Source organism: Vipera berus, assembly GCF_964194415.1.
Source record: "Vipera berus genome assembly, chromosome: 11".
NCBI lineage: Eukaryota > Metazoa > Chordata > Lepidosauria > Squamata > Viperidae > Vipera > Vipera berus.
This window is the reverse complement of record NC_138214.1, coordinates 13,683,402-13,708,553: the sequence shown is the minus strand read 5'-3', so window position 1 is coordinate 13,708,553 and position 25,152 is coordinate 13,683,402. Positions and strand designations below refer to the sequence as shown.

The 25,152-nt window shown below is 41.5% G+C and overlaps 1 protein-coding gene across 1 annotated transcript in view; it reads left to right on the top strand.

Annotated features, from left to right (window-relative positions):
• The first annotated feature begins 960 nt into the window (after positions 1 to 960).
• Positions 961 to 25,152, top strand: part of SMARCA1 (SNF2 related chromatin remodeling ATPase 1) — a 50,544-nt gene continuing 26,352 nt past the window's right edge. Inside the window, exons 1-12 of the mRNA XM_081336932.1 lie at positions 961 to 1,144; positions 8,229 to 8,315; positions 12,561 to 12,727; positions 14,242 to 14,342; positions 14,433 to 14,533; positions 15,921 to 16,100; positions 16,893 to 17,048; positions 18,431 to 18,562; positions 19,918 to 19,986; positions 21,040 to 21,149; positions 22,916 to 23,142; positions 23,962 to 24,083. Of these exons, the coding sequence (XP_081193058.1) occupies positions 1,022 to 1,144; positions 8,229 to 8,315; positions 12,561 to 12,727; positions 14,242 to 14,342; positions 14,433 to 14,533; positions 15,921 to 16,100; positions 16,893 to 17,048; positions 18,431 to 18,562; positions 19,918 to 19,986; positions 21,040 to 21,149; positions 22,916 to 23,142; positions 23,962 to 24,083 (1,575 nt within the window). The 5' untranslated portion in view covers positions 961 to 1,021. The remainder of the gene's footprint in view (positions 1,145 to 8,228; positions 8,316 to 12,560; positions 12,728 to 14,241; positions 14,343 to 14,432; positions 14,534 to 15,920; positions 16,101 to 16,892; positions 17,049 to 18,430; positions 18,563 to 19,917; positions 19,987 to 21,039; positions 21,150 to 22,915; positions 23,143 to 23,961; positions 24,084 to 25,152) is intronic.

Here is a 25,152-nt window from a genome sequence, read left to right as displayed (position 1 = left end):
GATTATTAGGAATGAATGGGAGGAATTGGAAAAATGGATGGAGGTGCCCTTCCCAGCCTAAGGAATTTTGTTATAAGTCCCACTCGTCTAGACTGAATTCTGTTTGGTATGTGAAATATGCACCACTGTATCCAGCCACGCTTGTGTGATTTGGAGAACAACTGCATTTCAGAAGGGACTTGTGAATGACTTCTTTTGAATAAGACATTTGCTTAGGAAATAAATGTAAGAGTCCAGATTCCAAACTCAGCATCTTTTGTCGGGCTGATATATTTCAAAGCTCCGCTTTTCAGCGCAAACCGACTTTTGCCAAATACGCCAAAAGCTGAAAAAAAGGAGAGACTTTGTTTGTACTAAGTTAAGCTCTGTTTTCACCTTAACTGGCTGAGGAAGTCTTGGTGGACCAATTCACACTTCACTCAAGCCGTGGTTTACAAGCCACTGGAGCTGCTGAACAGATGCTTATTTTAGATCTTAATGTGGTTTCTTTCCTTTGGGTTTAAGGCAGCGTTCCTCAAAGTTCTCAAACTTTAATAAGCCGTGTGGACTACAATTCCCAGAAGTCCCCAGTCAGCTTAAACGAAAGAGATAACTGGTGCATCTTGGATTCGCTCTTCTTCTCCAGTTTTGGAATAAAATCGGGGCACCCCCATCTGGAGCAACTTGCTTCCCCGGCTCTCCGCGTGGTCTCCTCTCCAACCTTGCTTAGCTTTAGCAGCTCCCGGGCCAGCCAAGACTTAGCCGAAGTAAGGAAGGACCCTTGTCCAGGGAAACCTCGGATTGACCCATTTTCACGAGAAAAACCGCTTTAACGTGAGGACCGGCTGCCTCCAGCGGGCAACAAACGAACGCCGGGCGCTCCCTTCTTGGCGCTGTCGCAGAGCCCCGCCCAGGAGGCGTGGCCCAGGCTTCCCCGCCCCCCTAGGTTTCCGAACTGCGCCTGCGCGATCAGCTCTCGCGATGCTTGGGGCGAGCGGGAGTCCCTTTCACTCTGCGTCGCGCCTCCCGTTACCGGCCCAAAATGGACGCCGGGGCCGCTGCAGAGCCCGCTTCCACGCCGGCCTCGGCCAGCCCGGGGCTGTCGGGCGGCGAAGAGGAGCCCTCGACCTCGGCCGCCTTCTCGCAGGAGTCCGTCGAGGACGAGGTAGGACCCGGTTGCGGGTGGGGGTGGGTGGGAGAAGCGGCGGGGGGGGCCTCGCCTTGTCGCCCCGGCAACCGGGTAGCTCTCCATCGGCTTTGGCTTCTGTCTTCGTCCTGGGCCCCTTCCCTTCCCTGGGCCTTTTGGGTCGGCTGGCTGGCGGGCGAGCGCCGTCTGGCCTGGCTTCGCAGACAGAAGCCTAGTGGCAGGTTCGGGCTTGGATGGGGGACCACGAGGAGATCAGAGTAACAGAATAACAGAGTTGCAAGGTACCTTGGAGGTCATCTAGTCCAACCCCCTGCTCAGGCAGGAAAACCTATACCATTTCAGACAAGCGGCTGTCCAATCTCTTCTTGAAAACTTCCAGTGTTGGAGCATTCACCGCTTCTGGAGGCAGCTTGCTCCACTGGTTAGTTGTTCTCACTGTTAGGAAATTTCTCCTTAGTTCTAGGTTGCTTCTCTCCTTGATGAGTACTCGCCTCTGGAGGTCAGACTTGGGAGAAGAAAAGACATCTGGAAATATTTGATGGATGGATTGATTGATAGATTAGAATAGAATAAGAATAGAGGGACCTTGGAGGTCTTCTAGTCCAGCCCCCTGCTCAAGCAGGAGAACCTATAACATGTTAGACAGGTGACTAATCTCTTCTTAAAAATCTCCAGTGATGGAGCGCCCACGATTTCTGGTGGCAAGCTGTTCCACTGATTAATTGTCCTCACTGTCAGGTAGTTTCTCCTTAATTCCAGGTTGCTTCTTTCTTTGGTCAATTTCCAACCATTGTTTCTCATCCTGCCCTCTGGTGCTTTGCAGAATAGTTTTGACTCCCTCTTCTTTGTGGCAGCCCCTCAAATAGTGGAACACTGTTATCATGTCTCCCCTATTTCTTCTTTTTTTTAGACTAGCCAAACCCACGTCCTGCAGCCGTTCTTCATAGGTTTTAGTCTTCAGGCCTTGGATCATTCTCTGATTAGGTTCTGTCAGGTCATTTTCGACTCCTAGCTATCTTATAGGTAGAAAATAATAATAATAATAATAATAATAATAATAATAATAATAATAATAATAATAATAATAATAATAATAATAATAATAATAATAATAATGATGATGATGATGATGATGATGATGTTGGAAGGGACCTTGGAGGTCATCTAGTCCAACCCCCTGCTCAGGCAGGAAACCTTATACCATTTCAGCCAAATGGCTGTCCAGTCTCTTCTTAAAAACCTCCAGTGTCCTTAAACTGGTCCTTCAGCTCTTCCAATGCATTGTAACTGAATCTGTCCACCTTGCTGCTGGTCATCATTATCGCCATGACAATCTGGCCCTAACTTGTTCTTTCAGGTCTTTGAATGAACTGAATCCATCCCTCTTGCTGCTGGTGCTCCTCTTTCCTCTTCCCTCTTCCCCCAATGGAGCCTTTGCATAACGTGTTGGAAATGTATATGGAGAAGGCAGGAGCAAATCCCCCACATTGCTATTTGAAAACGAACAAACAACCACCCGCAACCTCTGCATGGAGGCACCCCCAAAAATCATGTTTAGGTTTGACCACAGAGAGACTTTCTTTCCCTGACACCCGGCTGAACTAGGTGGTTCTCGTGAAGGTTGATCTGATACCGGGTAGTCCTCGACTTACACAGTTGAACCCAGAATTTTAGGTTGCTAAGTGAGACATTTAAGTGAGTTTTGCCCCATTTTATGTCTTTTTAAAAAAATAAATGTTACACCCGCCAGTCCATCCTCTCTTCTTCTGGCAATAACCATATTTCCGCATTAAAGCAAATACAATTCTTATTATTGTTAGCAAACATACAATTGCATGTCAACATTTGTTACATTTTTCTAATGATATCAATAATATCAATTTAAAATATCTTTTCTAACCAAAACATGTCTTTATTGCATTTGCACTCAATTTCCACTTATTTAATCCATATCCTATTTTCGCTTTTTTCAGTTTTAATTTCCCATGCATGTTCAAAGTATCCCAATCATTTATAATGTCAAAACCAGTTATATTTGGGCAACTAAAAGCATCCCTTATTCAAAGTTCTTAACATATTCTTATTTTCCTTTTCATACCAAGATACAATATTCTGATTACAAATCCTAACTATCTACTTATAATAATACTTCTATTTCTAACAATCTATTCTTAACCATATTAAACCTCTAATTAATAATGTAGGTAAAGGTAAAGGTTCCCCCGCACATGCGTTCTAGTCGTTTCCGACTCTAGGGGCCGGTGCTCATCTCCATTTCAAAGCCGAAGAGCCAGTGCTTGTCCGAGGACGTCTCCGTGGTCATGTGGCCGGCATGACTAGACGCCAAAGGCGCACGGAACGCTGTTACCTTCCCACCGTGGTGGTCCCTATTTTTCTACTTGCATTTTTACGTGCTTTAGAACTGCTAGGTTGGCAGAAGCTGGGACGCTTCTACGCGGCACTCGGGATTTGACCCGCCAAACTGCCGACCTTCTGATCGACAAGCTCAGCATCCTAACCCACTGAGCCACCGCGTCCCTGAATTAATAATAATAATATAGCATCCCCTCTAATAGGTCAAAGCTTCTGCTTCCTTCAGTCTTACTCTAGCTTTCTTTCTTTGCCAACTGACTTTCCAAGTCAGTGCATTTGGATCATCAAATAATTCTTTTACGTCTTTTCTTGCCCCATTTGTTAAGTGAATTGCTGCAGTTGTTAAAATTAGTAACACGTTTGATTAAGTGAATCTGGCTTCCCCATTGACTTTGCTTGTCGGAAGGTCGCAAAAGGGGAATCACATGACCCTGGGACACTGCAACCGTCATAAATACGAGTCAGTTCCCAAGCATCTGAATGGGGATGCTGCAATGGTCGTCAAGTGTGCCGTTGTAACTTTGAACGGTTGCTAAATAAACTGTTGTGAGTCAAGGACCCCATGTACTTGGTAGATTGCTATATGGATAATTGATACTTGGATGGGAAGGCAGAAAGGGTGACAACCACTACGAGGGATTGAACAAGATCTTGTCTCTGTGGCCCTCAGAAGAAAAACTTAAACCAAGGGACTCTTTGCTTTTAACTCTTCCCCTCCCGTCAGCGCAGTTTGTGATTGCATCCTTGTCCCTCTGATTGTCATGGACCAGCCTTTCCATTATTTCCACTCAATGATTAGTCTAATGAGGTTGGAATGTGTTGGGCTTCAACCCCCATCATCCCTTGTAGCATGACTTTGGGAAGTCTTATCTGCTGGGGCTGATGGGCATTATAGTGTAGAGCAGAATTTTCCCTATCACTTTCTGCTCATGGTTTCCTTCAGACCTTGTTTCTCCCCCCCCCCCCCCCCCGTTGCTTACCTATCCTGGTCCCAGAGGCCAGTGGAGTTGAGCGGCCAATAAATTTAAATAAATAAATAATCAGATAGATAGGAACATGGGATGATCACTGGTGCATGTTCTGGTAGCAACAAGACAGTACTTGCAGTATAATAGCCTTTGCTTTTCTATGGTTCCCTTGGCATCTGCCGTGCCCCCCTCCCCAGGATATGTTTTTAATTTCTGTCCCCACCCCCACCCCCCATTTGAAATATCCTCTCATATGGCCTTTGCTTGAGAACTATCGGCGTAGACCAAAATGGGTAAGAGCAAGGCAAGAGTCAGTTGTGGTCCTTGGTTTCCAAGGCAACAATGTTTAGTCCTTGAAGCATCACTCCTCTGAAAAATAATTGCCTTTTTTTTTTGAAGAGGGTGAGTGGTGAAAGAAAGGAAGACAGTATGTCTCATAATAGCATTCGGAGAACTGGAGCACCGGTTGCAATGTGTGGGAACAGTTGCTACATCTTTTTGGCCACCCCTGGAAATGGGATGCTTCAGTCACATTCTGCAAGATTCTCCTTGGTTTTATGATGAAGGGTAGTTATTTACGAGCCATTGGAGGACATAACGGTGTTCTCTGTCATCTAAATGTTTCATCTGAAGGAGAAAAAAAAGAAGAATTTTGCAATAGCACCTGGGATTCAGTTTGTCCAATGAGTTGCAGGTCCAATGAAGGATCATATGTGAATTTCTTTGCTCTTAATGTAAAATGCTTATCCCTCCACTGGGCTGATCCCTTAGGCTCAGACTGATAAACTCATTGGCAGCTATAGGGTATAGTCTGTACGCCATTGGCTACTATAGGTTTTGATGTGATCCAGCATGGCTTTCCTGATAGTCTAAGACAGTGATGGCGAACCTTTTAGAGAGCGAGTGCCCAAACTACAACCCAAAACCCACTTATGTATTGTCGGGTCTGGGTGGGTGTGGCCCATTGGGTGGGTGTGGCCCATTGGGTGGGCGTGGCTATAGTGGTAATGGCAGACTGGTTGGGACTAAAAAGTTCAATCAGTCAATTCCAACTTTGCGAGATCTTTTTTTTTCCTGTGAGAAGTTGAAATTGATTGATTGAATCTTTTTTTTTTGGCACACGACGGTGGAGGCCTAAAGTGAAAAGGTTTTATAAAACCCAGCTGAAGGACTAGGACTGGGGTGACGGCACACGTGCCCACAGAGAGGGCTCTGCGTGCCACCTCTGGTACACGTGCCATAGGTTCGCCACCACAGGTCTAAGAAAAGCTGATTATGTGTTAAAAGAGAGAGAAAGAGAGGAGGAGGGAGGGAGGGAGGGGTGGGGATACCCCGCTAGTCAGTTGCACTCATCAGCTTTTTACAGAAGCTTGGAAACCAGTTGCTAAGCTACACAGGTTTTTAGACTAGTTTTGCAATAAATGCCTGCCTGCCTGCCTGCCTGTCTGTAAATTCAAACCCAGCGTGTGTATTTGTGGTTTAGTGTTCCAAGTGGGCTAATTCAGTAAAGTCTATTTTAGTTAAGCATGTTCAGATATTGTTTGAACAAAGCCAGTGTTTAATCTGGCAGCAAACCTATTCCACTGGTAGGAATTTATTGTTGTTGTTTATTACACTGAACGGGAATAAGCTGACCAAAAGTATTTATAGTTATCTATTTTTCCCTGTATCCTCTTGACATGGGTATACATTAACTAATCTGTTCATGTATTTACTAATGTTACAAACAAACCAATAGGTTTATACATAAATACTCTATGGAAATGACCAATCTTTGTCTTTTGTAACAAAATCAGTGATTTGTGAACCAAGGGTCAAAAATTTTACAGTCCACCTAATGTGTTAAGTGGCATTGGGTGAAATAAGATTATAGTTTTATTGTAGTATCTTTGTATACTCTAAGGATAAATTATTCTTCTCAGGTGACAGATTATATCTCTGACTTGTTTTAAAAATGAGGTTTAAAATCCTTGAAATGTCAAAAAGGCCCAAACACATTGTGAACTGTAACTATTAACAGGTTCTTTATATTTTACTACTAAGCTTAGTAAATGCTGGTCATTTATGATGACTTTAATACATAGTAATGTTCAAATTGGCAATACAGTACTTTTATGGTAGAAACACAAAACCGAGTAGATTTATTTGGGAGTGTGCTATGTTGGACACAGTAGAATTTCACATTATACATACATACATAGAAATTTCTTTAATAGGTACTCTTTTTCTCCAAAATGCATATCAATACACTGTTTTGTATAATTTCCCTATGTCCTTTAGTTGTTTGCTTTACCTGATAGTAAAAAATAATAATCCTGTACTATTTCTGTTAGTATTTATCTTCGAAACTCTGCATATAATAATACTTCATGCAGCTGATAAAAATGAATTGTCCAGAAATTAAGAGTCTTTATGGTTTATGCTGAGGAAGATAGATATTGACATGGAACACGCCTGATTCTCAGTTATTCTTCCTAAGGGTTTGTGAAAAGCTGTGGTTAAGGTGGTTGTATGTACAGGTTTAAATTATAATTACTCTAATAAGAATCTAAAAAAGCCATGCTGGATCAGACGAAAGGCCTGTTATTCTGTTCCCACGTTGGTCAAACAGCTGCCTCTGTGAAGCTCCCAAACAGAAGTATAGTGATATCTTGATGTTCAGCTTTAATTGGTTCTGGGAAGCGCAAGGAGTACCAATAATGATGAATAACAAACACATTTTTCCCATAAGGAATAATGTAGTGAGTCACTAGGCAGCCGACACCGATAGGTTCTAGCTTGTGCACTGGGTACCAAACATACGATGAGTACGGGACAAAGGTTTTGCGTCAAAACGCATTGAGTATCAAATTTGATGAGTTTCAAAGCAGTTGAATATCAAGGTACCGCTGTATGCAGATCCCTAAGCATTTTGTACCGTGTTGATCTATCTTCTAATACTAAAGGCTCTATTCTTGTTGATCTAGCCATTATATCTAGTAGCCATTAAACACTTTTTCCTCCATAATATTGTTTAATTCTCTTTGAAAGGCATATAAGGAGGCCTACAGTGACATCTGCTTGTAACTTTCCTAGGTTAACTGGGTAAAGATATAGCTTTTTTTCCTATTAGTTTCAATGACACGTTCCTGGTTCCTAGAGTTCGTGAAAGGGAATTATTATAATATCTTTATTGCTTATGAGGAACAACAACAAATTAAGGTTGCAAGTTTTGAAGACTTTTTAAAGAGAGTAGTCTTGCTTATCCCCAGATGCATGCTGGGAAGGATTTGTATAGAAATACAAGCTTTAGTAATTGTAAGCTTCTTTCATAGAGACTCTGAATTTACATTCCCGAACAACCATCAGGGTAATTTGGTAGGGATATAAAAATAATATAATGTTGCCAATGAAGATAAAACACATTATTTAACCCTGAAGTATAGAGGACATATACCAATGTTAATTATAAATTCTGTATTCCAGTGGTTCTCAACCTGTGGTCCGCGGACCCTTGGGTGGCCGTGATGTCATCACAGGGGGTCTGCGAAGGCTTGAAGAAATGTTACGATTTAAATCTTGAGTTACATTTTGGGGGTCCGTGGCTGTGGTCCATGACCACAAAAGGTATTTAAAGGGAGTCAGTCACGAAGAAAAGGTTGAGAACCACAGCTCTGTTCCATTTTAACATGCTTTAATCTGTACTATGCTGGGAAAAGGAACATGTCTTTTTTTTCTTTGTTAAATATATTGTGATTAGAAATTTTTCATTTTATTTACAGAAAAATGACCCTCCGTTTCAACTCAAACTTCCTCCAAAGGCAACTAAGTCTGAAAAAGAAATTGATCCGGAATATGAAGAGAAAATGGTAAATTTGTTACTTGAACTTTTTTTTTTTTCCCTGCGGTGTCCTTTGTTAAATTTAATTGTGCTGACAAGAAGTCCCCTTATTTATACGTCCACTTTTAAAATGATCTAACCGATGGTTCCCATTCAGTGATGATTCGAACTGAAAAAAATGGTCATGCCTCTTCCTGTGATATTATTCCCTTAACAGGTGACTTTTTCCTTCCCCCCCTCCAGAACATGGGTGTCAAGCTCGCAATGTCATATGATGTGTCCCAACATATCCTTTTTTGACGTGACGCATCCGGCTCGTGGGCCGGCAATTTGACACCCTTGCTCCAAAAGGTTGGGAGGTTGAGTTGCACTCTGTTCCTCAGATGTTGCCTACCCCTACTTTGGATGTACCTGCTTGTTGTGCCTACTCAAGGCCCTTTAGCTTCAGACCAGACCGTGCTTGTCAGGGAGAGCTCCCACTGTGGTCATTTATACAAGCTGAGGAGGCATTAAGCTGTCTTGGTGGAAATCAGGTTGTTGTCTTTGATGGGTTAGGAGTCCTGTTTTTTTTTAAAGAGACCATATGTTTCTTGGCCTGAAAAGGTTAACTGTAGGTTGATTTACAACCTGGTGTCTCTCCTGGTCTCCAGCAGGCAGTTACTGTTAGTCTGGCCACAGATAATTACAGCTTTGGTTTTAAACTTTCAGTGCCAAAGGCTAATGCTTTAGAATCCAGGTGGCATTTTCTGACCGACTTTATGTCGTTTGGTTCTGGAATGGTTTTTCTCTACAGCTTAAGTATTAAATCTTTTTCTCGGTGAGTAGCCTGGGAAGAACAGTTTTAGTGTTTGGTGTCTCAAGGTAGTAAGTAGTATGTGTTATGGGCCTTTTTTTCTTGGTGCAGTACAAGCATAGAATAAAAGCAATAATAATGTAGTGCAGTCAGCCATAAAATCTCAATATAAAACGTGGCGCCTCTAGGCTAAAAGGCGCATTAAGGTATAATAACAGCATCGCTTTAATAAGTAAAGGAAAAAAAATAGGTTTGCAAGGGCACATCCCCCATTGATACATTAGTGATTTATAAACTCAATTCTCTGGGCTGCTTTTTTAAAATGATTTATCTTATGGTAATTGTGAAATTGTGTGAATGCATCAATGCAGTACATGTTATCTCAGCTTGGATTCATTGAATGGGTTTACCAAAAAATGTAAATATTGCAGAATACACAGCCTCATGCTACATAACTGAGCTCCATTTCATGCTGAATAAAGTAAATTATTAACGTATCTTAAATAGAAAACTATAGATAGATTTTTTACTTCAAAAGCATTTCATTAAAATAAATTGGATAAAAATAAAAAATCTTCAGTTTTTTATTTATTTTTTAAAAAATCATTGATTATTATCCACCGTGGTAGTAAGCTTGCATTTTTCCCCTAGATGTGGCAATCAACTCAATTTTTTAAAACAATTAAAACAATTCTTATGAACAAGGAGCCAATATATAGATTATTGTTCACCATCAAAAGATGATGATGATGATAATAATAATAGTTGGAAGGTACCTTGGAGGTCATCTAGTCCAACCCCATGCTCAGGCAGGAAACCCTATACCATTTCAGACAAATGGCTGTCCAGTCTCTTCTTAAAAACCTCCAGTGTTGGAGCATTCATAGCTTCTGGAGGCAGGCTGTTCCACTGGTTAATTGTTCTAACTGTCAGGATCTTTCTTCTTAGTTCCAGGTTGCTTCTCTCCTTGATTAGTTTCCATCCGTTGCTTCTTGTCCTGCCTTCAGGTGCTTTGGAGAATAGCTTGGGGCAGCCTCTGAGATATTGGAAGACTGCTATAATGTCCCCCCTCGTCCTTCTCTTCATTAAACTAGACATGCCCAATTCCAGCAACCGTTCCCTATATGTTTTAGCCTCCAGTCCCCTGATCATCTTTGTTGCTCTTCTCTGCACTCTTTCTAGAGTCTCAACATCTTTTTTACATTGCGGTGACCAAAACTGGATGCAGTATTCCAAGTGTGGCCTTACCAAGGCGTTGTAAAGTGCTATTAACATTTCATGTGATCTTGATTCTATCCCTCTGTTAGGTGGGATTTAGTTGGAATTTGTGATTCCCTGAAAAGGCCATATGTACTTTTTGGGGAGTAAACTCCATTGAATTCAATGTGTTTTCATAAATACAAATTGCCAAGATTAGATTATGTTTGCTGCACCTTAGAGATTATTTTAGGTTTGGAAGTTTGGAAATTACTGCAATTAGCTTTGAACTTCATTCTTAAATGCTTGATTCTGCCATAGATTTTAACAAGGAGAAAGATATAACAAGTAAATAGTGACTAATCAGATATTTTTGAACATTTTGAACTTAGACTAAACATAAAGTTTATAATAAACATAGATATGTAAAATGGTGTTTCTTCCTCTGGGATTCATCAAAACGTTATGGATTATGTTGCCCTCGTGTGGTAAAATTGTACATTACCTGTAGTATTTATTTAATTTCATAGTTCTCTATTGTCAAACTACAGAAGCAGTGTTTCTGAAATATTGGGCTAGATCCAGATTAATGTTTGAAATTAAAATAATAAATTATCACGATTAAATGATAAATAAATTCTGTTGTTTAGAATTTGGATCAAGTGTAATTTACATTTTACTGAAAATGGATGCTGAGTTGTTGAATTTTCCCCCAGCTAAGAGTATGTACATGTATGTATGATTATTGATTTAGTCTGGATCCAGGCTTAATATCATGCTGTAGATATCAGAGCTGTCTTTTTGAACTTGGACATCTCATATTTTTTAGAATCTGGATGATACAGGACATAGTGTGAGCAACACTCAGCTTATATTAAATAATAGAGATGGCTTTCTTCTGTGCTGCTTTAAAGTTCTTTTACAAAATTATGGTTCTGATTTATTGTTCTGGAACTTCACCATGTTGCAAGTCTTCTGTTAGACAATGCTACAGAATTCTTGCATAAAATGTTTCAGCGAGGAACAGAGGAGTTGTTAATACTCAGCATGGTTGTCCTTAAATCAGAATATCCTTGCAATCTGATCCTAGTTCAGGATATTTGCAGAGTCTCAGAGCTGCCCTCTTTCCACAACCTTTGAAATTGCTGAACAGGTTCCTGGTTTAGATGATCAGGAATCAATACTAGTCATTTCATTTTAGTATCATGTCCAAGTTGTCCGAATCAGAGAATGTGATTCAGACAAAATTTTGTCCCTGCCTGGTTTTTTTAGCAATCTGTCATGAAAGATAGGTGCATTAGAGCCTGAGCACCTTCCATGGGTCTTGGACTGACATCTCATCCCCTTCATCATGTATGGCTACTAGCTAATCTTCCTTTATAGCAGGGGTGTCAAACTGCCAGCCTGTGGGCCGGATGCGTCATGGCGAAACCGCACCCATCCCATAGCCGGCAATGGAAAAAAAGTCACGATACGTCGTGACACGTCACATGACGTTGCGAGTTTGACACCCCTCCTTTATAGAGATTGGAGTTAAATGATTCCAGGTTGGAAAGAGAGTTACAGCTAAAAACGCTTAGAGCCCATTTGGGAGCTGGGTGGAGATTACAATCTTAGTTATCTTTTTTGAGATCATAGTCTATATTTTAGACCAGACATGTCAAACACAAGGCCCGGGGGCCGGATCCGGCCCGCAAAGTGGTTTCATGCGGCCCGCAAAGCCATCCTGGAAACAGTGAGGGAACGGCCCCCACTGCCTTGGCCCTGGCCCTGACCCAGAGGGCCTCCTTCTGCCAGAGACCCTCAGATCCGTCCCACTCCTGCCCAGGCCCCCATAGGCACCCTTGATGCGAACTATGTAGAGCTGGCCACGCCCACCCAGTAGGCCATACGCACTCTAGCCACGCCCACCCAGGAGGCCATGCCCACCCTGGCCACACCCACCCGGCCCCTTGAGGGCAACCGCAATGCTGATGCGGCCCTCAATGAAATTGAGTTTGACACCCCTGTTTTAGACTCTTTTTTCCTGAGAAAAACCACAGTTGGGCTAAAAGGGGCAATTAATGCACATACTGTCTGACTGCATATTTTCCCTAATTTCTGCATTGAACTGGACTCTTTTAAGTCTTGCGGAACCCGTTCTTCATTCCTCGCAGGTTTGCAGTGAAGAAGTTTGGAAGAGAATGTAATTTTTAATTAGGAAGAGTCAAACGCTCTTTCCCGCTATGTTTGCTTTCGTAAATCATACCTTATCTTATTTTGCTTCTCTTGTATGGGCTGTAGAAAACGGATCGAGCCAAACGATTTGAATTCCTGCTAAAGCAGACAGAACTTTTTGCCCACTTTATTCAACCTGCAGCCCAGAAATCGCCAACCTCTCCCCTCAAAGTGAAACTGGGAAGACCACGGATAAAGAAGGATGAAAAGCAGAGCTTGCTTTCAGCAGGAGAGTATGTATGCATTGCTTCTAAATTATTTTTTAAAGTGACATTGAGTTTATATTTGCATCGTAAAATGTATTGCATGTACAGGTGGTCCTCGACTTATGAACACAATTGAGCCCAAATTCTCCGTTGCTAAGTGAGACAGTTATGAAGTGAATTTTGCCCCCAGTTGACTACCTTTCTTGCCACAGTTGTTAAGGGAATCACTGCAGTTGTTAAGTTAGTAACAAAGTTGTGAAGTGAATCTGGTTTCCCCCTTGACTTTGCTCTCTCACTCTCTCTTTTTTTTAAAAAAAAAAAGTCATAGTGGGAGTTTGGGGCAATTGTGACTGTAGCATTATTTTTTAATGCAGTGTAACCTTTTTTGCATGCAAAACTCTAACCAAGCAGCAGATATCCCAAGGAGTCTTGAATATTGCAAAAGGGGATCACGTGACCCTGGGACTCTGCCACCGTCATACATATGAGCCAGTTGCCAAGCATCAGAATTTTGATCACATGACCGTGTGGATGTTGCAATGGTCATAAGTGTGAAAACCGGTCATGTCACATTTTTCAGTGCCACTGTGACTTTGAATGATCACTAAATGAACTGCTGTAAGTCAAGGACCACCTGTATGAATGAGGAACTGACCTCAGTTTGAAGAGATGCTTGCATCCAGCTCGGCACTTGTATTTCAGGTGAAGTCAGTGACAAACAGTGGGAACGTTAACAACAATTAGGAGTGACATTGACAAAAATAATTAGAATGGAATAGGAGTAGGAAGATGGACTGTACTGGACTGTACTACACGACTAGACTAGACTGGAACAGATACAGAACAGAACAGTTGGAATGGTAATAACAATTAGGGTGTTGTGATTCAGGGTCAGCCTGTGGGTTCGGCAGTTGGATCGGACGACTCAGAGGAGGAGGAGGGGGGTGTTGAAGAGCTTGATGAGAGCCCTCAGCCAGGCCCCTCTCATCTGGTCACGACGCAGACCCAGCTGTGTGAGCCTGACAGCGTGGATGAAGATGACCCACAGCTGGCCCTGTTCAAGGACGCCCGACGCAGGAGGCAGTCAATCAGGAGTAAACAGAGGAAGGCAATGGGGCTCCTCGGAAGGAGGCAGAGAGAAGCCACGCCCTGAACTGTATTTAAGGGGGAATGCGTGGGAGGGCTGGTTTGCTGAAGGCAACCGCTTGAAAAGCTCCTGTTTCCTGGTTCGTGTCTTGTTCTATTTGTTTTTGTAGCAATAAATTTGGCAGGCGTAATTCCAGCCTCTTGCCTTCTTGTAAAAGGGGTTGTCCCTGCCTTTTCTGCAGGGCCGGTAGCAGGCTGGTACAGAACATAGGGGTGACATTGACAAAAATAATTAGAATGGAATAGGAGTAGGAAGAAGGACTGGACTTGACTGGACTGGACTGGACTAGACTAGCACAGATTAGAACAGAATACTTTATTTGGCCAAGTGTGATTAGTCACCCAAGGAATTTGCCCCAAATGCAGAAGCACATGTGTTGGGTTTTCTTTTTTAGCTATCGTCACAGGAGGACAGAACAAGAGGAAGACGAGGAGCTGCTTTCGGAAAGCCGGAAAACCTCAAACGTGTGCGTCCGATTTGAGGAATCTCCTTCTTGTGAGTGTACCAATTGGCCATTGTCTCTGCTTGCATAGATACGTTAAACTAAATGACAGAATAACCGAGGGGTGCTTTATGTTTCTGCAGATGTTAAAGGAGGAACACTGCGGGACTATCAAGTTAGGGGCTTGAATTGGATGATCTCCTTGTATGAAAATGGCGTAAATGGCATCTTGGCAGATGAAATGGTAAAAAAAAACCTGGATGTAGTTTTCAGATAAGATAAGGGGGAAAATATTCAAGAGCCATAGGTTTATTATTAGTCTAGTCTCCAAGCTCTTAAAAAGATTTGATAATCAGCTTATTTTGGCTATAGAGCCCTTCTTCATGGCCCAGTGTGGGAGGAGATGCATTATTTTATGATGGCAAAATAAAAAAAAATAAAAAAAATCAGGAGTTGCCTAGGGCCATCTTTTACGACTAACACACTTTGTTAAAAGGTATGTGGATTTGTGAGCTGCAACTCACTTTTATCAGATGCATAAAGTGACTGGACCCTAACTTTAAAACCTACATTGACCTAACCCACAGGTCTGCAACCCGCGGCTCCGGAGCCGCATGCGGCTCTTTCAGCCGTCTCCTGCGCCTCCCAGTCCTCTGCCATGTGCAGTCCCAAAAAAAAAAAGTGGGACTAAAAAAGTTCAATCAATTCAAATATGCAGGGTAGGTACATATCTCGCCTTGGCTCCACTCTTCAGTCAAACCCTGTTCTGCGCGCATGTACGCGCATGCGCACGCATTTTTTTGCGGCTCCCAGTTTTTCCTTTTGTGAGGGAACCGGTTCCGAGTGGCTCTTTCACTGTTTCAGGTTGCTGACCCTTGACCTAACCCAATCTACATATCAGATAACAAAACGTGTTTTTAGTCAGAAAAGTTACCACCAAACTCCTCCTAATTTCATATTCCATTGTAATAAGTCTGGCATTTATTAGCTCAGGGGTTGTTGACGATCTGAGTCTTTTTATGATATCCAACAAATCATATATAGGGAAACAGGCAAGATGGAAACCTTTAGTGGTTCTAGCAGGATGAGGGTCTTCTTATGTCTTTTGTGTGTCTTTCATATTTTGTAGATCCCTCTCTTTTTTTTTTTTTTTTTTTAAAAAAAAGTCAGGTAGTGGGAGTTTTGGGCAATTGTGACTGTAACATGATTTTTTAATGCAGTGTATCCTTTTTTGCATGCAAAAATTTAACCAAGCAGCTGATATCCCAAGGAGTCATGAATATAAAGCGAAGCAAGGAATACATAATGCATAACAATAATACAAACCGCAGCTAAAATATTCAGTTGCAGCGTGGCTCAGAGTGAATTGTAATTAAACATTTCATTCTGCGTAATATTTCTTATGAATTACAGAGGATCGTTCTCAAGAAGTTATTTTATTGTCCGGAAACAAATGCTAATCAGAATAGTAATTTGTATATTGCAATATCTTGAAATTATGGCGGATTTTGACGCCATAGATCATACCGTGATCAGCGGCTTCCTTTATGCATGATTATGGATGGAGATTATTTCAGAACTGTTAAAAAGAGATGCGTAACATTTAAATACTGTTTTTAAAACTGTCGTAGGGTCTAGGAAAGACATTACAGACAATTGCATTGCTGGGCTATCTGAAGCATTATCGAAACATTCCCGGTCCACACATGGTTCTGGTGCCCAAATCAACTTTGCATAACTGGATGAATGAATTTAAACGCTGGGTTCCATCATTACGGGCAGTTTGCCTTATTGGAGATAAGGATGCCAGAGTAAGTGTCACTTTTACTCAGTCACCTGGTGATTTACACTGTAAGTCAGAATGTAATTCTTTGTTTGCAACTTCTGCACATTTCAAGATATGTGGACTTTTAATGCTGGCTGGGGAATTCTGGGAGTCAAAGTCCATATATATGTGAAAGTTGCCAAGGTGGAAAAACATTGTTTCGGAATATGAAACGCTTAATTGATTATTGTAAATGGGCTGCAGATTAAACCTTTAAAATATTTTTATAAATAGCATTAAAGCAGTGGTGAAAACCAAAGTCCCAGTGTTGTGTCTCTGAACTCTTTTGTGCAACACCTCAGAGCTGCAGATATTAATACAGCATATAATTTTTAATGTGGCAGAGAGATGAACCTATTACATGTATGGCTTGATAGAAATACTAGCTATATCCAGCTTTGTTTAGGTGCACATGACATATTTTTGTATTGGATTCATCCGCTGTTCGGAGTACAGGCATGCTATTCAAAGGCTAAGCCTGTTGTTTTCTAGGAAAATACTGTTTCTCCTGTTATAAGGGGGGAAAGCTTTGTTTTAACATCACTGCTCGTATCCTTTGAAGAACGGATATCTCCCTTTCCCCCATGCAGGCAGGAATGCACTTTTCGTATTATTTAATGAATGATCTAAATGTGTCAATTATTTCTAAAAGTTCATATTTCTGCTTCTTCTGGAGGCTCTTTTTCTCTGAAATTGCATTGCTAGATGGTCATGGTTGCAGTTTTTCTGAGCTGGTTCTGTTAGAGAGTTTGTTTTATGTGTGCGTTTTTCCATACAGGCTGCTTTCATCCGTGATGTTATGATGCCTGGAGAGTGGGATGTGTGTGTGACCTCCTACGAAATGGTCATTAAAGAAAAGTCCGTTTTCAAAAAATTTAACTGGAGGTATCTGGTGATTGATGAAGCTCATCGGATAAAAAATGAAAAGTCCAAGGTAAGTTTTACTTTTGTTTGGTAAGCAGCGAAGAAAGGAGAAGGGGAGCTTTTTGGTATATAAAACTTTCAGCTTGCTTGGACTGGCTGAGGAATCCAATAAATGAAATGGCAACTAGCAAAGAGTGGAACCAGATGAACAGAACTAAACCTTTACAATTTCAGGACCCTGGAGAGCTCATAGAAGAAACTTCACATACTGGGTTATCTCTTATATATCGTATTTTTTGGACCATAAGACGCGCTTTTTCCCCCCAAAAGTGGGGGGGGAAAATGAGGGTGCGTCTTATGGTCCGAAGGTGATCCGTATGGCCAGCCCCAACCTCCGCAAGTGGAAAGCAAGGGAGATTGTCAGGAGCACGAATCGGCACGTGCTGAGAAATGCCGATCTTACGCTCCTGCACTCCCTCGCTCGGTTTCAGCTTCCCTTGCTACAAAGAGAAAGCAGGCTGAAACGGAGTGAGGGAGATTGCCAGGAATGCGAATTGGCTGATCTCGCGCTGCTGCAATCTACCTCGTTTCAGCCTGCTTTCTCTTGTAGCAAGGGAAGCTGAAACCGAGCGAGGGAGTTTGCAGGAGCGCGAGATCGGCCGATTCGCATTTCTGGCAATCTCCCTCACTCCGTTTCAGCTTGCTTTCTGCAAGAGAAAGCTGGGCTGCAGGGCCGCCTCCGCGGGTACTGCTCTAATGCAGAGAGGGAAGGACAAAGAGGGAGGGAAGGAAGGAAGGAACAATGGGAGAGGGAGGGAGAGAAAGAGAGAGAGAGAGAAAGAGAGGGAGAGAGAGAGAAGGAGAAAGAATGTTTTTCTTGTTTTCCTGCTCTAAAAACTGGGTGCGTCTTATGGTCCGGTGCGTCTTATGGTCCGAAAAATACGGTATATTTTTTTTGCTCCAGCACCAGTTTGTGCTCAGTTGTGATGTTCAGATGTTTTGAACATCTGGGTGGCCCTTTTGATGTACTCCTGCTTCCTGTTGACTGTGTACTTAAGGATGCCATGAACCTTCCTGAGACTGGTGCAAAAACTAGCAAAAAAACTGGAAGAGTCATCCTGGACCATGGAAAACGTATCTGTTCAGTTTGAATAGGCCCAAGATGTCTTCTTCTGAGTTAGAATGATCTGGAGTTCATTTTAGTTGGATGAACGCTTGAAAGTCTTTCTGGCCTTTTGATGTGACATTGTCTTGTAAAGTTCTTTGTAGAACACAAAATGCAATTTTAGAGTAAGATTTCACCCATTGTATTCAATTTGCCTGTAAGAAATTATAATAGACCAGAAGTTTGTTTTCTAAATTTCAAGAGGTAAGTGTTTATAAAAATGTATCTTTGGAATATATTGGCAATAAAAGCTCTTCATTTTTTTATTTTTTTATTTTTTTGGTTAGCTATCAGAGATTGTCCGTGAATTCAAGACAACAAATCGCTTGCTCTTAACAGGAACCCCTTTACAGAATAATCTTCACGAGCTGTGGGCATTGCTCAATTTCCTTTTACCAGATGTCTTTAATTCTGCAGAGGTGAGACTGGGTTTGACACTGAAGTTTTTCAGTTAATTAAATTACACCTTTTACAGCAAACTAGGTTTTACCTTCAAATCACCGCATTTGCTTTTGCATTTTACTAACAATGGCTTATAACAGAGGAGAAATAAGAAAGGTGGTGAGAGACAGGTAAATAACCAAGTTCATGGAAGCAGCTCATAACGAGGGTACATAAGGACCTAGAGGAATAATTGCTGTAGGTAGGAATGCTCAGATCAAGAATCAGCCTAATTAATCTTGGCTAACCTGCAATGTATCCTTGCTATGTTTTTTTCTTTGATATAGCCAAGTGTAATTATGTAGGCTGTTGGATTGTTTGAGGAATTGGGTATGGCTAGACTAGAGAAAAGAAGGACTGGTGGGGATGACATGATAGTATTTCAGTAGTTGAGGGGCTGCCACAAGGAAGATGGGGGTCATCCTATTTTCCAAAGCACCAGAGGGCAAGACAAGAAACAAGGCAACTAAATCAATGAGAGAAGCAACCTGGAATTAAGGAGAAATTTCCCCCAACATTGAGAACATTCAAGCAGTGGAACTCCTTGCCCTCAGAAGTTGTGGGTGCTTCATCACTGGAAGTTTTTAAGAAGAGACTGGACAACCATTTGTCTGAAATGGTGTAGGGTCTCCTGCTTGAACAAGGTGTTGGACTAGAAGACCTCCAAGCTCTATTCTGATTTATGTTGATATTTTGAACTTATTTTCCAGCAGGTGCATCACTTATAGAGGAAAAAAATGGCTGGATTACATTTTCCTTGAGAATTAGAAGCAGATGTGGTCTTATTTTCTGGTGGAACAACATGTACTACAAAATCAAGGGTTGCCACTGTAAAATTGATATACTTGTGTTGAGTTTTCCCTTCCTTCTCCATACCTTAGAGCAGGGGTAGGCAACCTGGGCTCTTTTATGACTCGTGGACTTCAACTCCCAGAATTCCTGAGCCAGCATGGCTCAGCTTGGAAATATTTCCCTTTCCCCTCAGTGTGGATGGCTCAGGAATTCTGGGAGTTGAAGTCCACTAGTCATAAAAGAGCCAAGGTTGCCTACCCCTGCCTTAGAGCAAAATATACTTGCACCCTAACTTTACATTTGTTAGATTCCTCCTTTTTTCCAATTGCAGTTGGTGATGTACATTTGTGGCAGAACTATGATTTCAGAGCAAAGATTATATTTTACGTAGTATGGGACGGAAGAATTCAACATAGATATGTTGATTTCCAAGTCAAATAGACTTTCTTTGTGTCCTATAATTTCTATTTGAGCTAACCTGAGCATTGAGAAAATTGAAATTACAAACATAAAAGTATAATACATTTTTTTACATCTGCAGGACTTTGACTCCTGGTTTGATACTAAAAATTGTCTTGGTGATCAAAAGCTTGTCGAAAGACTTCATGCAGTAAGTATGGTAGCATTTCTTGATAGACGTTTATTGGCCTAACTTCCATGCATCAGAGACTGGGCAGCGCATGGTTGAGGCAGTGTGTGACTTTCAGTGAAACTATTATGGTGTTCGAATCTAGGCTTTTAAACTCCTTTTCCAGGGCTCACCTCACTTCTCCTTTGGTGAAGTTTTTTTTTAAAAAAAGGACTTAACAGTTCATAAACGTATATGCATTTTTAATTTACTGCTTTTTTTATTGACGTGTGAGGTGCCACTCTCCTGTTTTGTATACATTTGGGAGGATTTTTTTAAATTGATAAATATTTACTACAAAGAGCACGGGCCATCTGACTTGCTTATATAGTTTTTCGGAAATACATGTTTTTAAAACAAATAACATTCTAATCTATGTATGAATAGTGTATAAAATATCAATTACCTATTTTGAAGGAATAGATTTCCTTTTTTTAAAAAAGCGAAGCAACCAATTTCTGCAAATAAAAATGAAGAGTTTACACAATTGCTATAATATTAGTAAAGCTGGGGATTATGGGCAATGTAGTCTGGTATTAAAGGAAGATGGCAGAAGTTTCGCTGTAAGCTTGACTTAACAGCGAGTTGTTTAACAACTGTTCAGAGTTTAGACTTAAACCTACTTACTTCCTGTCCTTGAAGTTATGACCGCTACCTTATACCCTCATGGTCACATGATTGCATTTTGGCAGCTGGTTCACATTTACAACCGGTTGCAACATCCTGCAGTTATTTGACCCCAAGTTGTGACATTTTTCCCAGTTTCCAGTAAATATGCCCATTCCAGACAATGGATTCCCTTAACGCTCATTGGCTTTGCTTAATGACTGTAGTGTTTTTCTTTACACCCAATGTAAAAACAGTCGTAAAATTGAGTCCAGTCACATGGCACCTTGACGTATGACCACAAGTTGCAACCATAATTTCAGCCCCCTTTGCCACATGTTGGGGACTACTGTACAGGGAGAAATATCTGAAGAATCTGGGATATCACTAAAATGTTCCCCGTGTTTCTGTTTCCCCCCCCCCCCCCAGGTTTTGAAACCATTTCTGCTAAGGCGCATAAAAGCTGAAGTGGAAAAAAGCTTGCCTCCTAAAAAAGAAGTAAAAATTTATCTGGGACTCAGCAAAATGCAGAGGGAATGGTAATTTTTTTTAAAAAAAATCTTATAACAGGAGAACGATGCACTGATTATATGATGAAAGCAAGGTGGTCCTTATTAAAACAACTGGCAGTTGAATATATTAATGTACCTGGAAGCTCTTTTAAGCCATCCTTAATATTTCTTTTATATTTTTCTGTGTGTATGATTGGTTTGGATACTTTTTAAGTAAGCTATTGTAGCTTAAGCTATAGTTCTTTTCTCCGCTTCCCACTTTAGTCTGGGGCAATAATAGAGTATTAATCTACATTACAAGATTTCTCTTGTAACCCTAACCCTACACCAAATATTCGACATTTGCTAAATAAATGCTGAAATTCAGGTTGCTATTGTCATTAGATTAGTATTCCCCCCAAAGATGTGTTGGCTCTTTTTTCCTCTTTTTTTCCCTCTGTAAAGCCAATAGGTTGGGAATGGAGGAGAATAGATTTTTTTTTAAAAAAAAAGTTTTGCTGCTGTTTCTCGATGTTCAGAGAAACAGAAGGCAGGAATTTGACTTGAGAAAGGGGAGAGCCAAAGTTTTAATCTTAACACACCTGATTGCTCTGCCTTTAATATGTGTATTTCTTAAGGCAGATGACAAATCTGTGTAATGGAACACATTCAGAAACAAGAGGCCTCCATTTCCTTCTGTTCGTGAGCAGCAGACATGATCTGGTCAAATGGGCAGCAGCTAGTTTTGAGGCTCTCTCCACAGCTGCAAAACTATCTGGGATAACTTCCCTTTCTCCTGTTTTTAAACTTTTGATGGGATTAAAATGTGTGTGGCCATTTTGGGATTAATAACATGTGGAATTGTGAGAGCTTTACCCACCCTCTTTAATTCCAGTATTCTCTTCTTGGTAGTCAACAGTTCCTAGAGCAAGGGTCTTCAAACATGGCAGCTTTAAGACTTGTGGACGTCAACTCCCAGAATTCCTCAGCCAGCCAGTGCTGGCTGAGGAATTCTGGAAGTTGAAGTCCACAAGTCTTAAAGTTGCCAAGTTTGAAGACCCCTGTCCTAGAGCATTGGTGACCATTTTTATCTCGGTAGCAGGAAGAAACGGGCCATGGTTAAAGGGCGCTGAGCTTGTCATCTAGAAAGCTGACTGTCTGGGTTTGAGACTCAAATGCTGTTAGACAGGATGAGCTCCCGTTCCTATCCCAGCTCCTGCCCACCTAGCAGTTCAAAAGCATGCAAATTTTGAGTAGATTAATAGGTACCACCTTGGTGGAAAAGGAACAGCTTTCCGTGTGCCTTTGGCATCTAGCCATGCTGGCCACATGACCCCCCCCCCCCCGGAAAATGTCTTTGGACAACTCCCTTGGCCATGAAACCGAGGTGTGCCCTAGAATTAGACATGACTGTACAGGGAAACCTTTACCTTTAGCAGGAAAAAAAGAGGATAAATCTTCCATTCACTCTCAGTTACTATCTATCTATATCTGTCTGTCTGTCTGTCTCTCTCTCTCTCTCTCTCTCTGTGTGTGTGTGTGTGTAATGTGTGTGTGTATATATATATACACCCTGCAGCAAATACCAAATTTGATGAGCTTGCACAAACAGTTCAGAGTTCACAGGTTTGAAAAACTCCTGAACGTTGTTTTTTTTTTAAAAAGAAAGAAAGCAAAGAAGCTTAAAGTGTACAGTTAAGTCCCATTTAAATGGTCAAACAGGGATATAGATGACCGATACTCTTCCATCCTTTATGCATTCAGACATTAATGTGTTGTTCCTTTATTCTTCAATGATCCAATTAACCTTATAGGTATACCAAGATCCTGATGAAAGACATCGATATCTTAAATTCAGCGGGCAAAATGGACAAGATGCGGTTGTTGAACATCCTGATGCAGCTGAGGAAGTGTTGTAACCACCCCTACCTGTTTGACGGGGCTGAACCAGGCCCACCTTACACCACCGATACTCATCTAGTGAGCAATAGCGGCAAAATGGTTGCCCTGGACAAATTACTATCCAAACTCAAAGAACAGGGTAAGACAGACTTCTCTCCTTCCCTGCCCTCCCAGTTTTGAGCTAGTGGGACCCCTTGGTGGGACCCCTTGTGAGACTTCCTTGTGGCATTCTGTCTTCCCCCTCCTCCCCCCCTGGACTTTTGTTCTGCACAATTTCCCTATTGTTGTATTTTTAATTGTCTTATATTATCCATTGCCAGTAGACAGCGTTTTGTCTTGGGCAGGGGTAGGCAACCTGGGCTCTTTTATGACTCATGGACTTCAACTCCCAGAATTCCTGAGTCAGCGACTCAGGAATTCTGGGAGTTGAAGTCCATGAGTCATAAAAGAGCCCAGGTTGCCTACCCCTGGTCTAGTGGTTAAGACACCAGGTTAGAAAATGGGAGAGTCCTGAGTTCAAGTTCCCACCTTAGCCACGAAAGCCAGCTGGGTGACATTGGGCCAGTCCCTCTTTCTCAGGCCAACTCACCTCACAGGGTTGTTGTTGTGGGGAAAAGAAGAGGAGTGAGGCGCGTTGGACACGTTTGCAGCCTTGAGTTATTTGTAAAAATAATAAAGGTGGGATAGAAACGCACGAATGGATAAATGAATGAATGAATGAAAAAAAAAATTGCCCAGCTGCAATGCCGTCAAGTGGCCTGTAAATTTAATACATAAATAAATAATCAATTCCAGATTCAGTTGAGAAGACCAACCAAAGTTAGCCTTTACTCATTGGTCCTAACTGATACCAGTAAAGGTCCGTTCTTTCTCGGACCTTCCTATTTAATGTAGATCTTCTCGTTATCATTACCGACAGTGTGGCTAAAGGTGCTTCTCTCTCTCATTTGCCCCTCAGGTTCCAGAGTTCTTGTTTTCAGCCAAATGACTCGCTTGCTGGATATATTGGAAGACTATTGCATGTGGCGAGGCTATGAATATTGTCGCCTGGATGGGCAAACGCCCCACGAGGAGAGAGAGGTGGGAATGATTTCTCTAGTTGCTTGAATGTTTATTTTGTCCTATCCTGAACACAGGCTGTGTAACCACTAAGACTTCTTCGCTCTTTTCCCGAGGGCCAACTTGCCGTGTCAGCGGTCTTTATCTTCTGTCAGGCCTTATAAACAGAGATTGATCTGTCATTATGGCATTCTGTCGTGTCAGTCGACTTTCTGATTTGAGTTTCAACTTACAGGTAGCCCTTGACTTAAAACCACGATTGGAACTGGAACTTCCCTCCCTAAGCGATGCGGTCGTTAAGGCAGTTCAACCTGGTTTTATGATTGTTATTTTTTTTGCCATGGTTGTTAATTGAGTCGCACAGTTGTTAAATGACTGCAGCTTCTCCTGTCGATGTTACCTGTTGGAAACCCACTGGGAAGGTTGAACAGGGTGGTCCTCCGACCCTGGCGTGTGGCAATCATTGTAAATACATGATGGTTGCCAAGGGCTTCAATTCCCATCTTCTGCAAGTTGATAAATGCGGGGAAAGCTTGTTAAACATTTTTTTCCAGTACTGTCGTAACTTTGAATGGTAATTAAATGAATGGTTACAAGCCGAAGACGACCTGTATCACTTTAAGGGAAAATAAAAGGTGCGTTTACAAAGGATGCCAGTGAGAATCACCTGTGGTGTTTGGCAATCTCTGTAATTCATAGGCTGGGGATCGGGTTGCTCGCAGAACTGCTTGGAGATGTAAAGGAAAGGGTTTTGATTCACTATGTTTCTATCATGGCCAGATTTGTCCCTATATCTTTTTTTAAAATCTTTATTGATTAACCCGTGGGCCATATCGAGCTGCAGAGTTCCAAATGCACATTATACTAAAATGTAGTAAAAACAGTTTAGAATGGAATTAGTTAAAAGGAGAAGGGCGGTATACAAATATAATACACAAATATACAAATATAATAAATGAAATGAAATGAAATAATTTAGGATAAAATAGAAGTAAAATACAATTTAAAATGAAATTGGGATAAAATGCATTTTTAAAAAGAATTTAGAATCAAATACCGCAATTTAAGATGTAACTATTTTAGAAACAAG